The sequence below is a fragment of the Borostomias antarcticus genome (assembly GCF_949987555.1).
Source record: "Borostomias antarcticus genome assembly, chromosome: 2".
Lineage (NCBI taxonomy): Eukaryota > Metazoa > Chordata > Actinopteri > Stomiiformes > Stomiidae > Borostomias > Borostomias antarcticus.
In genome coordinates this window covers 38,439,681-38,454,884 of record NC_140235.1, presented here as the reverse complement: position 1 = coordinate 38,454,884, position 15,204 = coordinate 38,439,681, and the positions used below count along the sequence as shown (strand labels likewise).

The 15,204-nt window shown below is 47.5% G+C and overlaps 1 protein-coding gene across 3 annotated transcripts in view; it reads right to left on the bottom strand.

Moving 5' to 3' along the window:
• Window positions 1–14,984, bottom strand: part of mast4 (microtubule associated serine/threonine kinase family member 4) — a 107,006-nt gene extending 92,022 nt beyond the window's left edge. For 2 of the 3 annotated variants that reach the window (XM_084456120.1, XM_084456121.1), the window contains exon 1: window positions 11,730–11,795. In XM_084456120.1, the coding sequence (XP_084312246.1) occupies window positions 11,730–11,786 (57 nt within the window). In that variant the 5' untranslated portion in view covers window positions 11,787–11,795. Of the gene's footprint in view, window positions 1–11,729; window positions 11,796–14,959 lie in introns of those variants that run through there. The other variant, XM_084456122.1, reaches the window with a different exon arrangement.
• Between the last annotated feature and the right edge of the window lie 220 nt (window positions 14,985–15,204).

The following is a 15,204-nucleotide window of genomic DNA, read 5'->3' as shown; positions in this document are numbered from 1 at the left end:
ACCCACTATAACACTCTACTATCACCCCTCCATACCCACTATAACACCATCACCCCTCCATACCCACTATAACACTCTACTATCACCCTCCATACCCACTATAACACTATCACCCCTCCATACCCACTATAACACTCTACTATCACCCCTCCATACCCACTATAACACTCTACTATCACCCTCCATACCCACTATAACACTCTACTATCACCCTCCATACCCACTATAACACTCTACTATCACCCCCCATACCCACTATAACACTCTACTATCACCCCTCCATACCCACTATAACACTCTACTATCACCCCTCCATACCCACTATAACACTCTACTATCACCCCTCCATACCCACTATAACACTCTACTATCACCCCTCCATACCCACTATAACACTCTACTATCACCCCTCCATACCCACTATAACACTCTACTATCACCCCTCCATACCCACTATAACACTCTACTATCACCCTCCATACCCACTATAACACTCTACTATCACCCTCCATACCCACTATAACACTCTACTATCACCCTCCATACCCACTATAACACTCTACTATCACCCTCCATACCCACTATAACACTCTACTATCACCCTCCATACCCACTATAACACTCTACTATCACCCCCCATACCCACTATAACACTCTACTATCACTCTCCATACCCACTATAACACTCTACTATCACCCCTCCATACCCACTATAACACTCTACTATCACCCTCCATACCCACTATAACACTCTACTATCACCCTCCATACCCACTATAACACTCTACTATCACCCCTCCATACCCACTATAACACTCTACTATCACTCTCCATACCCACTATAACACTCTACTATCACCCCTCCATACCCACTATTAACACTCTATCACCCCCCATACCCACTATAACACTATCACCCCTCCATACCCACTATTAACACTCTATCACCCCCCATACCCACTATAACACTCTACTATCACCCCTCCATACCCACTATAACACTCTACTATCACCCCCCATACCCACTATAACACTCTACTATCACCCCTCCATACCCACTATAACACTCTACTATCACCCTCCATACCCACTATAACACTCTACTATCACCCCTCCATACCCACTATAACACTCTACTATCACCCTCCATACCCACTATAACACTCTACTATCACCCCTCCATACCCACTATAACACTCTACTATCACCCCTCCATACCCACTATAACACTCTACTATCACCCCTCCATACCCACTATAACACTCTACTATCACCCCTCCATACCCACTATAACACTCTACTATCACCCCTCCATACCCACTATAACACTCTACTATCACCCCTCCATACCCACTATAACACTCTACTATCACCCTCCATACCCACTATTAACACTCTATCACCCCCCATACCCACTATAACACTCTATCACCCCTCCATACCCACTATAACACTCTACTATCACCCCTCCATACCCACTATTAACACTCTATCACCCCCCATACCCACTATAACACTCTATCACCCCTCCATACCCACTATAACACTATCACCCCTCCATGCACCTCTATAAGACTCTACTATCACCCTCCACACCCTCTATAACACTCTATGGCAGCTCAGATTAGTATTTTATGTTCAAATTAGCCAAAATGTGAATTAATTGAAAATCCGGCCCCATCATAGTCTGTCAGGATCCCTGTGGGTTAACCATGACAAATATGAACGCTCTCACCTCCCCCTCTCCTCCTCCCCCCCCACCTCCCCCCCTCCTCCCTCAGTGGACAGTACCAACAGTTCTTTGTTGTCAAAGCAAAGGCCACGCGCTGCTGGTCGTGAGCAGGAAGACTGATAGTGGGTGAGGGGCTGTGTTTACACACCAACCCTGAGAGCAGGTTACCTCAACCCAACAGTCATGCAATACAACCTGCATGATCAACAGAGGGAAAGCAGAGAGAAAACAGTAGTGTCTGGTTGTTGTTTTTTTTTACAAGAGTCTGACTTGCCGATTCCAATTTTGGACGATTCTGATTTCTTTCTGAGAACTATAATTCTGTGTAAAACCTGATGAAGGTCTAAGCACTGAAACAATGTTTTTTTCTGTCCTCTAATAGAAAAAAAAGAGTTTGCCAGTATGCTGGATTTTCTCCACACCCTGAGAACTATAATTGACAGCACACACAAACATATGACACTTTTCTTTAATGGAACTATTCATCAACTATTAAATAACAGTTTCTCCATAACTGCAATGCAAGTGATGTGAGCTGCCTCTCCTTGACCCCATCACTGTCAACTGATGATTGTTGCACGCAGGGGATATGTCCTCCTCAATATTTAGAACGTGCATTTGTCTTCCCCAATAAAAACATGAACAATTATTTTCCCACTGCATGTTCTTAGCCTAGGGCTATCCTTAGCCGTGGATTAATTTAGCCCCTTTCCACACACACATTGTTAACCCAGGATTAACCTAAGCCCAGAGCTAATGATTCACACTGCAGTTTTACTAGCCCTGGGTTAAATGTCAGTTGGGACATGAGACTAATGTTTACATTCGAAAGACGTGTGACTAGCCTACTCATTAAGAGCAAGCAGCAACGTTAGTTTGTTCTGAACTTTTCCGACCACTCATGCATATTGCCGTTTCCGCCTACAACCAATTCAATCTTTTTAAATCTTACGGACATATAATTGTCGTTTTAGTTAGCTATGATGTTGCCGTTAGTCACTACAAAGTTACAACAATTTCGGTTGGCTGTAATGACGTGATGAAGAAGTCGTGTGATTGGACAACAAAAACATGATGCATAGTCCATTGTTTACTTTAGCCCCATTTCCCACTGGCACCTTTTAACCTCGTGTTTAGTCGATGTTCAGGGGTTAACCCCGCAAAGTTGGGGCTAACCCGGCTCCGGAGCAGGGCCAGCCAGCCCTAGGCTAAAGTCGGGGTTAGCCCACTTTGGAATGTGCCAGGAAGGTGCCAGTGTGAAAGCGTTCTTAGCCTGGGGCTAACAACTCCCTCAGCCTGGGGTTAAGAAGGTTCTAAGAATGTGTTTAGCCCTGGGCTAAGTACAGTGTGAAAAGCTCTAAAGAAGCAGGTGACTTATTTTGTAAAACCACAAAAGACGCAATGATGAAAGTTTTTCATCAAAGGATTCGTGAAAATGCTTCTTAGACATTATATTGCAAGTTAGAAGCAGAACATTTATATAGCTTGAATAAATAGAAAAGAAATTTCCAATACTGAATCGGATATATGAGACTGATCAGCCGGTCACCGATCTTGGCCGTTCAGCGTAAAATCTGCCCTTTTCCGGTCACGTGCCGATTTAGATTCACCCCGATCAGCGTAAAATCTGCCATTTTCCAGTCACGTGCCGATTTAGATTCACCCCGATCAGCGTAAAATCTGCCATTTTCCAGTCACGTGCCGATTTAGATTCACCCCGATCAGCGTAAAATCTGCCATTTTCCAGTCACGTGCCGATTTAGATTCACCCCGTTCAGCATAAAATCTGCCATTTTCCGGTCACGTGCCAATTTAGATTCACCCCTAAAAAACAGCCCTCAGCCTGTAATCTTCTGTGGGGTTATTGAAGAGAGACAAGGCCAACATCGTTTGATAAACAGTCCTAATCAGCAAAATGCAGACATGTTTCACTGGGATTGCTACACGAGGGAGTCAGAGAGAGAGAGAGGGAGAGAGAGAGAGAGAGAGAGAGAGAGAGAGAGAGCGCAAGAGAGAAACTCACAGCCGCACGCAGAGAAAGGGGGAAACAGAAAAGTGCTGATGTTTCAGAAGGCCGCTGGGCTCAGAGTCTCCTGCTAGCCCTGGTGGGGCAGCAGGGGAGGAGCAAACGGTTAAATTGGCGTGCCAGCCGGGTTCGCAGCAGCGGCAGGGGAGGAGGAGACGGTTAAGTTGGCGTGCCAGCCGGGATCGCAGCAGCGGCAGGGGAGGAGGAGACGGTTAAGATGGCGAGCCAGCCGGGATCACAGCTAACGATCACAGCAGCGGTAGAGTGGACGGCACGGCAGAGCAAACACGCAGTGAAGACGCTGCCCCTACTGCTGACCTTGGCCTCCTGTGTCCACAAAGACTGTGCATGCGCACACACAAGACACACACAGACACGCATGCACACGCACACGCACACACACACACGCACGCACACACGTGCACGCACACACGCGTACATGCACACACACACAGACAGGGTACATGCACACACACACAGACACACACACACAGACAGACATGCACACACGCATGCACACACACACACACACACATACAGTCAGGGTGGTGGATATTATCAGCACAGGAAAACAGGCATACATACACGCACGCACACACACACACACATACAAAACACACACAGACAGGCTACAGTAGATGTTGATGTGCAGAACCAGGGGCAGGCATGTGTTACAGGCTAGATCCCTCACTGGTCTATGCTGAGCATGTCTGGGCAAAGACACGGCTTCACCGTTCCAAGCAATCACAGTAGCGAGTTTGAGACTCCTTATATAGAGATGATCACAGGACAAACTAACGTTGAATATAGGATCTCTACATTTAAACATCATTTACAAATACATGTAAACAAGTGACCTACTGTACCAATACTGGTATAGTCCCTTTGTTCATATTGCGTACAGCTTAAGTCGATCCAGGCGTCATCCCACAATCCACAAGCTCTTCTGCTCCCTGCATATCACGGTGTTCATCGGCTACAAGTTCTGCATCAAAAACATGTGCATGTGTAGCCATGACTGTCATTTTCTCATGGAAAAATATTCAAATCTGAAGGGGCCATATCAAAGGCCAGACAGTGGGTCCATTCAGAAGCTGAAATATGACATTATTAATTTTTCCGAGGGAACAATCCCTCACTTTCTTTGTAGTGTTTGTGGGGGCAGAGGTGCTGTTCGTTAGTTCGCCGTAAAAGGACGAGATAAAAGGGACCCCTTCAATTGGGTAGAAAGTGTTGTCTCTCTTCTGGTTGCTAAGACACAAGTGAATACCCATCTAGGATAGAGAGCGAATGTGATGATGATCAAGACGCCGTGGCCAGGACCTTTCTAGTGATCCACCAGCCCTCCCTCCCTCCCTACCTCCCTCCCTCTCCCCTCCTTTCCTCCCTCCCTCCTCCCTCCCTCCCTTCCCCCTCCTTCCCTCCCTCCCTCCTCCCTCCCTCCCTTCCCTCCCTCCCTCCCTCCTCCCTCCTTCCTTCCTTTCCTCCCTCCCTCCCTCGCTCTCTCCCTCCATCATTCATGCGCTGGCTCAATTCACAAATGCATTCTGCATTCATAACTCTTAGAAGTTGATCAGATGGAATATTCAGACAGCAATACAGTACATTAACCTTTACCCTTCTCCCAGTCCGCCTGGGGGCTTTTAGCTGATGTGCTTGACAGTTTGATCCTGACCACATACAGCCACCAGAAATCATCCTCCGGAGCGCAAGTAGAGGGTCGTTATGGGCCAACCTGCCATTTGAATAGAAATGATCTCCGTTCGGAGGAACATGACACACATACAAATGACAAACGCAGGAGACATTGTCAAGCCGGGAAGACGTTCTCACAACGAAGAGACACAACAACAACGACAAAATCCACAATAAACGTGGGTGATGCAAGACAGAGCAGCGAAGACCTATGTGGTTAAAAAACACGCTTCCCTCGACGCGCCGAAAGTCGAAGAAGAACGCAGAGCGGGCCGGGGGGCTCCAGAAACGTCAGCCAGGATGTGTTATAAACCTGATGATGGCCAGTTGAGTGGTCTCAGCTGGTGCCCCCCGCCCCCCCCCCTCCTCCCGGGCATGTTTTCACTCTCTCAGGTCCACTGCTCCCGTCCACACAATCGGCTCTGACGGAACGGACGTATTTCTCGAGCCAAAAGCATCCTCCCTTTAAGATTCACAACGCCCCGGAGAATAGCGCGCGGGGGGGGGGGGGGGGGTCGGGACACCCTGACGACCTCGCACCGACACCGCCGGCGTGCGGGACACTCCCAGAAAACTGTGCGAGAGGACAAAGCGGCGTTCTGGGGGCCTTTTCCTCGCGCACAGCGGCGGTTTCCCTCTGGCAACACTGCAGCCCCCCCCCCCCCCTCTCCAGAACCCCCCCCCCCTCCCCCCAGACACGCTGACAGAGGAGAGGGCCTCTCCCTATACCCTTTCCCCTCCCTCCAAATCTCACAGGACACTGCCTGTTTAGATTTGAAGGGGGAGTGATTCCGAAATTTTCCACTCGGCGCCCTTTCGACCTCAAATGATGACCCGCCGACCACAAATCACGTTGGCTGTAACGCGGTGTTGTAACGCGAGCCCCTGGGTTAGCGCTGGGACTTCCGTGACTCCGTCGTGCCCGGCTCAGCTCTCCATCCCCGGCTCGCATTTCCCAGCGAGGCGATCCTTCACCTGATACCGGGTAGTGAGTGAGCAACACTTAACACTCATGCACGCACACCCGCGCGCACGCGCACGCACGCAGTCACACACACGAACACCTGGTACAGAACACAGATATAAACATGCAGACTGCTGTAGCATACCACAAGAAGTACCCAAAAGAAAACGGAAACTGCACAAACACACACACACACACACACACTCGTACATTATGTCCATGGAGGTTATGATACCAGACAGACCCAGTTGCCAGGCCTACTGCTGCTGTGGTCTGGGGGACCCAGAATAGCCCCAGACGGCCGGGGCAATAGGGGGAGTGGTAACATGAGAGAGGGCACGACACAGAACCCAGCCAAACCACCCCTGGCTAAGATCTGCTTTCACATTAAACCCATACATCCACCACAGAACCCAGAACCCAGCCAAACCACCCCTGGCTAAAGCCCACACACAAAAAGCCTAATTCAGCCATACTGTAACTCAAACCCTTGCTACCAAAACTACTGCATTTGTGTTAAGTTAGCTTTCCCAAATAGTGTAGCAATGAGTAGGCTAATAAGTAATATTCTCAAAACATAAGAGTGATTTGATAACTGATTATCACGTTATCAGATACAGAGTGAAAGAGTTTTTTGTTCACTGGGTAGAAGGTCTCACTGTGGTGCTTCAAGTTTCAAGTTACAATTTCTTCCTTTTCCTGAAAGAAAAAAATAGAGAATTTTTTTGGCCAACGGTTTTTCAATGTGTCACTGTGTTATTAGTTAGATTATGTCAAAGAAAATAGTCACAAACTATCGGCACCTGTACGGAAAGGAAAAATTGTGGCAGCCTAACGATCTCTGTTGTGACGACGATTTCCTAAATTCACCGTAACCAAGGAAACTGTCTCTTCACACATTCTCTGTGAAGTTTTGGAAGACTAATAACTGTCAAACCGCACTGCACCTGCAATGTACACACATGCGCACACACGCACACACGCACACACGCACACACACACAAAATGAGAGAGACTGTGAGGGAGTGAGTGAGTTGAGTTGAGTTGAGTTGAGTGAGTGAGTGAGTGAGTGAGTGAGTGAGTGAGTGAGTGAGTTGAGTGAGTGAGTGAGTGAGTGACTAACTGACTGACTGACTGACTGACTGAGTGAGTGAGTGAGTGAGTGAGTGAGTGAGTGAGTGAGTGAGTGAGTGAGTGAGTGAGTGAGCGTGTGAGTGAGTGAGTGAGTGAGTGAGTGAGTGACCTCACAGGAGTCTCTCTCAACAGGTGCACTGCACAGTGAATCTGTCATCCCCCACCCATGATGCATTTCTAGATATTCGTTGTAAGCAAGCGTTTATTTTGAACGTAGTGAATTAAAATATCAGTGATTAAAGTAGTTAATATGAAAAGAACTTCAAGTGATTTTAACGTCCAGTAGGACATATAATCGTCAATATAAAAAAAAAAACAACACCACAAAAAAATATTTAAAACACACCATTGCAATTGACCTTATTCACACAACCACCATTTGGTCAAGTCTTCCGCAATAGGGTAGGAGAAAGAGGAAGTGGCCGTTGTCTCCAATGTAAAAAGATCGCTATGATCACTTTTGGCTCGCGGTCCACTCTGGGCCGTGACCCACAGCTGAACTATGTCATCAATACCAGCCGAGCAGGTTACAACAGCTAAACCTCAGGCAGTAACACTACACAGCTTGTTGACTTGGCCAGATCACATTGCAAACATTGTCAACAAGATGGGGCAGGGAATAGGAATTGTAGGGAAATGTTCTTCTTATTTAACACCATCCACACTAAATCAGGTCATCCAATCACCTGTCCTGTTCCATGTATAGTACTGCCCAGTCATGAGGTCATCTGCAAAAAGGATAATAACTTCAGCTAGCACAAACTAGGGCAGCTAGAACGGCACTCCCCTGTTCAAAGCGCACAAACATTGATTACATGCATTCACGCCTAGCATGGCTCACAGCTGAACAGAAACTCCAAGTAGCCTAAGTCTACTGATGTTTCTCAAGAACATATTGAGAAGGGATAACGTCTGGATACTCAGATGACCCGACTAGTGACCTCACTAGTGACCCAACTAGTGACCCGACTAGTGACCCGACTAGTGACCCGACTAGTGACCCGACTAGTGACACGACTAGTGACCTCACTAGTGACCCGACTAGTGACACGACTAGTGACCTGACTAGTGACCCGACTAGTGACCCGACTTGTCCCCAGGTACAGTGACCAGCAGGTCAATCCCCTCCCAGCACCCCTGGTCTCTTCTTTTCTGTGCTTCCCCACGGTGGAGAATTACACAACGTCGGACGAGCGGTGGTCGACCCCGGTGTCACGTTAAAGCCAGAAACAGACCCCTCCTCAGACCTTCCACAGGCTCCCAGTCATAGGCTTCTTTCCTCTGCCACATGATTGGCTACATGAGTGAATGTCCCTTCGGAGATCAATAAAGTTCAGTACTAGAGAATCAAAACATTGTTTCCACTCCGTTAATCATGTCAGTTAAAGGCAGAAGTGGGGCCTGGCCGACAGTGCGGCATGCGAGTGCGGTGACCCTGAACAGACAGCCGAACATATAATCACCACTTGCCCCTTGTACAGACCACCCTCGGAAGCCAGCCTCTTTGACCTAGGACCCGAGATGCTGGCATGGCTACACGACACCGAGTTGGACCTCTGACGTTACACGAAAGAAGAAGAAAGGCAGCTGTCTGTTAATATAGCCCGAGTCCAAAGCATATCCATGAGCTCTTCAACATTGACCCCTGTAAACACTTTAGATTATCCCTGAGCTCTGCCACCCGCTGACCCCTGTAAAGAGCGAGGGCTTTCACCCCACTCAGCGTTCCCCTCCCCTAGGCACAACCCGACCTCGCCCGACCTTGTCGCCCAACATCTGTGTTTCTCTCGACCCCCCCCCCCCTCCCCCTCGGTTGTGCTCTGCAGAGTCTCTGAACCCCCAGAGAGGTCAAAAGATGTTTATCCTGAGAGAGGACAACACACTAGACTTCCGGTCACAGATCCAAAATCCCTCCCTCCGATCTGAATCCCTGAAGACGGTCCACTCCAGAATGACCCAGCGGAATCCGCAGTCCTCTCACACACTGACGGCATAGGCTCCGGAACATTCCCTCGCTAGCACAGTTAAGATCTCTGAACCCTGGTGCCCTCGTTGTACTCAATGGGGGATTCTCTTTCCTGTGTTGACATCATTTAATGATGGACAAAACAGACTTTTGTATACAGTAATTCTAACTTTATTCAAACCTATAGGTCACAAAACAAAATAAAGCTCCTATATTTTCCATTGGTTTTGTCTACGTATCAACAAGGTAGGTAAGCTACTGTCAACACTGAATGAACAGGTAAGTAGACATATTTACTGAATGATTTATGGTTAGCCGACACTGTACAATACACTGTGTGGAGTTTGCATGTTCTCCCCGTGCTCGCTCGGGTTCCCTCCACATAGAACCCCAATATGAAAAACACACAGAAGAACAGACACTCTTCAGTCCGGCTGTCCCTGACCAGGACCTTGACTGAGCACATGGGACGCTATCGAGGCCGTCCGATGTCCCTGGACGAGGACAGCCTGGACGGGAGACGTACGGAGGATGAATTCCCCAGACCACCGCTAATGTGTGTGTTTGTGTGTCTGTGTGTCCTGTGTGTGTTTGTGTGTCTGTGTGTCCTGTGTGTGTTTGTGTGTCTGTGTGTCCTGTGTGTGTTTGCATGTCTGTGTGTCCTGTGTGTGTTTGTGTGTGTGTGTGTCCTGTGTGTGTTTGTGTGTCTGTGTGTCCTGTGTTGCCGCCCACTCACGCTTGTGCGTTTGTGTGTAATTGCCATATGGCTAATCAACGACCTTTGAGGTCTAGTAATTATTAATCTAATAGGACTGATAACAGCGGTAGAAGGCTGATTCTAGGGTTGTGCGTTTAAAACCGAACCCTGACCGAGCGTGATAGTGACAGTGATGGGCCGTGCTCCGAGAGCGCCACGCCCCGCCCTCTCTACGCGTACGTCTTCGTCCTATAGGCTTAGAGACGGACGTCGTTAATGGCCTAGGGTTAAGTACTGACCGGGACACGTTTCCAGGGACAACGAGGCCATGTGTCGGCCAGCATGGCCACTTTCCCTCAAGCGTTAATCTCTGGGTCAGTCTTTGGTAATCCAGTCATATTAACAAGACCCCACACACCTTATCCAGGCCAATCTCTCCTGAACCTCCGCCACTTCACGGGTGCTTAGTCGGCATTAATAACACCGCCAGAGAAATTAAAAATGGATGAACTGGCCCAGCATGGTGAGCGTCGGCTACAGTACGTGATACTGTTGCTGCCTGCGACTGAAGTAGGAGTCGTTAAAAAAACAAAACAGAAGTGTCATACAGCTGCATCTCAGAAAATTAGATTATTTATTCAGAATATTCATTATTTTCCATAGTTTAATTCAAAAAGCGAAACTTTCTTATATTATAGATTAATTACACGTAGCTAAATATTTCAAGGTTGATTGCCTCCATGCCACGCCTCCACGTTGATGCAGCAATTTGTGGAAAAGGAGCCCTGACCAAGTATCAATTGAGTGTATAAATGAACATACTGTACAATCATAAAGATTGAAACAAAAAAGCTTGAAATATTTAACTTCTAGAAATACCTGAAAGTTTCCATCCATCCATCTTCATCCGCTTGAACATGAAAGTTTCACTGTTTGAATTAAATTACAGAAAACAATGGACTTTTTCCACAATATTCAAATTTTCTGAGATGCACCTTGCAATCAAAACAAATGTCCTCACCTGCTAGTTAACTGTGACTAAAGCCTTTCTCATACACAGTCCGTGTGATTCACAAGTATTTACCTAAGATGAACATCTTATTAACCTTGTTTGGTATGAAACATGTCTTCTTCTGTGGTACAGTAAAGTGTAGCCACCAGCCGTCACATTTTTAGTGACATCACTCTTGCACATGGACAAATGCAGGATCCAAGACATTCCCAAAAAAAATAACAAGATTGGTGGAAAATAAAATAATTGCTGCTATAGTTTAGTGAATGGACGATCGTACACACACACATTGTTTGTTTTGTAAACGGATCTTCTTACACAGAATTCAAAATCAGCTGGATAGGAATTTGTGGTTACATAACAATGCATGAATCATTCATGAGAGAATGAATCCAGGTAGAACGCAGCGCATTGAAATTCCACTGCTGTACTGTATTCACCAGAAGCAGAGATACAGCAGAGTCTAAGAAATGTGACTCATCGGACCAGAGAGACAATCTTACCTTGTGCCCCTCAGAAGACATACAGTCCCCTACTGTAAAATTCTGCTGCAGGGTCATTACTGTACGTCTTTAAACCAATACAGTCCTCGTCTTTTCTGTCTTAAAACTTGGTCATTGCGGACAGGAGCTGATGGCGATGGATGTGGGAGTGAGAGAGGAGTCTTAAACCGTTAGTTACAGTAATCCCTTTAGCCGCTAAGCCGCTAACTGTCACCGGACGTCCCTCTCGTGAGCCTGGCCTCCTGCTGGGTTAAACGTTATCATTCAGTGTTTGGAAAACAAATACGCCCACCTTGGCACTGGTACAGAGCGCATGGACACACACAACCCTGAGCAAGTGTGACCGAGAGAAGGGAGAACATGGGAGCTAGCGATGATCTGAATTCATGGACTTGCTATTTTTTTCCATCTGCGGAGTTCAAATGATGCACGTTCGTTTCTGTAAACAAGAAACTCAAAGATCACCCCCGTCCCCTTTGTCAACACCATGGGCACAAACTGTAGAGTAGGTCTCTCCAACTGGCCAATCATCACACAGATTATAATCACTTGAAAAGGCGCGTTACTGTAGGCTGGGGACGGGAGATGTACTTGAAAAGACTGGAGCGCACTTCACTTCACAACAGACTGCAATCAAAAGGAAGGGAAAAACCGAGCCAATGTGACCGGAGAGCCAACGAGCGAAGAACACGCTGTCCATGTTCAGCTCTGCCACACAAGGGAAATCAAAGGGAGAGAGAGAGAAAGAGAGAGAGATACAGACCCGGCAAAAGAGCAGTTAGATCCAGAGACTGAGCACAAACAACGCTATACTGAGAAATGGATTCGCACAGTAGCCGGTCCTACTGGACCACAGCTGGAGAGCTTAAAGCTCAATGAGATAACTTTATTGTAGTTCAATATTGACCTTTACTTGCTATTAGTTTATGAATTGGCCTTAGCAAGACCCCAAAACCCGTTTTCATGACATGAGACTGCATGAGACCCTGTGAATTGATTATTTTAGTATTGCGGTGTACTGGCTAGTACACTGGCGGGAAATCTTGTGGTGGAAGCGGAAGTGACACGTTTTGCGTGTCACAATATCAGGAAGACAACAAACACTTCGCCCCGCGAAAAGAAATGATTTTCCCCCATCATTACAGCGAGTGAGTGGGGGATTGTGGGAAGTGTGGTTCTTAAAACGCAGTGCCGATTTGATCACGACCAGAGGGGCCGCCAAAGTGCCGAGTTATCTCATGTAGCTTTAAAAATCCAATAACTAGGCTAGACTCACACTAAACATAAAACCCATCTCCAGTTTGGCCTGTGTGAGGTATTTCAACACTGTTTACAGGACCAGCCTATCGGTCTCCCACTCCAAACATCTCTCTCTGATTCATGTGTGTTTGGGTGTGTTTTTTTTTACGAGGCTCTTCTCTAGCAGAGCAGTGTGGCGCTGAAGCCAGGCTACTGTGTGCAGTCCAAACACAGCCATACCTGGAAGAAGGGGGTGGGCGTTCGACACGGACATGTTTACAGAGAATGTGCGTGTGCTGCTGCCGCCGGACCGTGTGAGCGGACGTCAACGCGGCCGGTCCGAACGGCGGCCGGGAGATGAGGTGAGATAAGCCGACCGCTCCCAGGAGCCCTTCCCTCTCTGACCCCCTTAGCGGTGAAACGTAAGCCAGAGGTCAGAGGTCAGCGCCGCCGGCCACCCTGGCTCTTTCGGCACCGGTCACCTGAACGGCGTTTGCGGAGGAAGGGACCGAACAGATGGCCCGGCCTAAGCTGGCTTATTATGATGCAGCCAAAACAAACATGGTGAGTGGTAAATAGACGGCACTTATATAGAGCTTTTATCCAAAGAGCTTTAAAATGGCCTCTCATTCACCCATTCACACACACATTCACACACCAATGGCGGCAGCTGCCATGCAAGGTGCCAGCCTGCTCATTGGGAGCAATATGGGGTTCAGTGTCTTTCCCAAGGACATTTCCACATGTGGACAGGAGCTGGGATTTCTCCTCATACTGTAACGTTGGAAAAAGCGTCAAGGCAACTGTTAGGATGGGACGAATACATCCTGTCCAACCCTACAGTGAAATCAGAAGGGTTAAAAAGTAGCCTAATAGAGCTCATCAGAACCAGTGGAACCAGTCTGGACTCTAGACTGGCAGGACAATCCAGATATGAACATTCAGCAAGGAGTATTATCTTACTTATTCAGCTCACCTACTTTCTGCTCAATCACACTGGTGGGTTGGCGTTGGCATGCCTAGAAGGCATAGTCCTCTGTTTCAACAAACAATAGCGTTCTATTCATGGCTATTCATTGTCAGTTTCCCTTATCTCAATACTCAACTACTTATTTACCACAGCTTTGAATGAGAGGGTACACAGAGGCCTTGTGGTTCTTAGAGCATGAACTCAAAATGTACATGTAGGGTCCCAGAGGGTGGTCTTCCCCTCCGAACAAAGCCTGGATATATCTAACAAAACATGTCAACTCTCCGAAGGATAACCTGGGAACATCAGACAATAGCTTCTTCTGACTGCAGATGGGAGGTCTTCAGAACGTGTGTGCTTTGCTATGGGATATTGTGCATATTGTGCACGACAAGTGGGGAATAAATTAAATTGAATTAAACCTCTGTGCTGCGCTGTGAATGTGAATTATCTGTCAACTCTGAAATCCTCCCAGACAACCAGTAGGTTACAAACCTCTTCAGAGCGGGAGCCAAGCAGCTGGCACTACACCTGATTAAAGATCATGAACAGGATAACACAGGTAATGAACAGGATAACAAAGATATTTAACAGGGTAACACAGAGGCTACCCAACAAATAAGGCTAGACAACATGTCCTTACTGACTTCATTTACAATATGACTTTGACAGCGACCCATAGCCATGGCGATTTACGTTCAGTCTCACCAAGTTAACCAAACAACTATTTAATTTGACCCTCCTCAGATGTGTGGGGGTCTGGAGGTGGAGGGTGTGTGTAGACTACAAGTAGGACACACACAGACACACACACAGACACACACACAGACACACACACAGACACACACACACACACATACACTCGCACACACACATACACTCGCACACACACACACACACTCGCACACACACACACACTCGCACACACTCGCACACTCGCACACACACACTCACACACACACACACACACACACACAAACACACACACACACACACACAGCCTTTCAATAGCCTACTTTACCATTTCGTCTTGGTCTCCCTCTTCATACTCCTCACTTCCCGGATGCTCGCTGTCTAGTGTCGCCACACTCTTTCCTTCTTCCTTTTCCTCCGAGGTTACAGTTTCCGCAGCGTGGTTGTTCAAATACGTGTATTCATGGTTGTCTTCTACATCCAAACCTTCCCCCTCCGACAAGGTTTCGGACGACGTTTGGCTCCCGCTGCTCAGAGAGAGCTCCCCGTCCATGGCAGGTAGCCCAAAATATC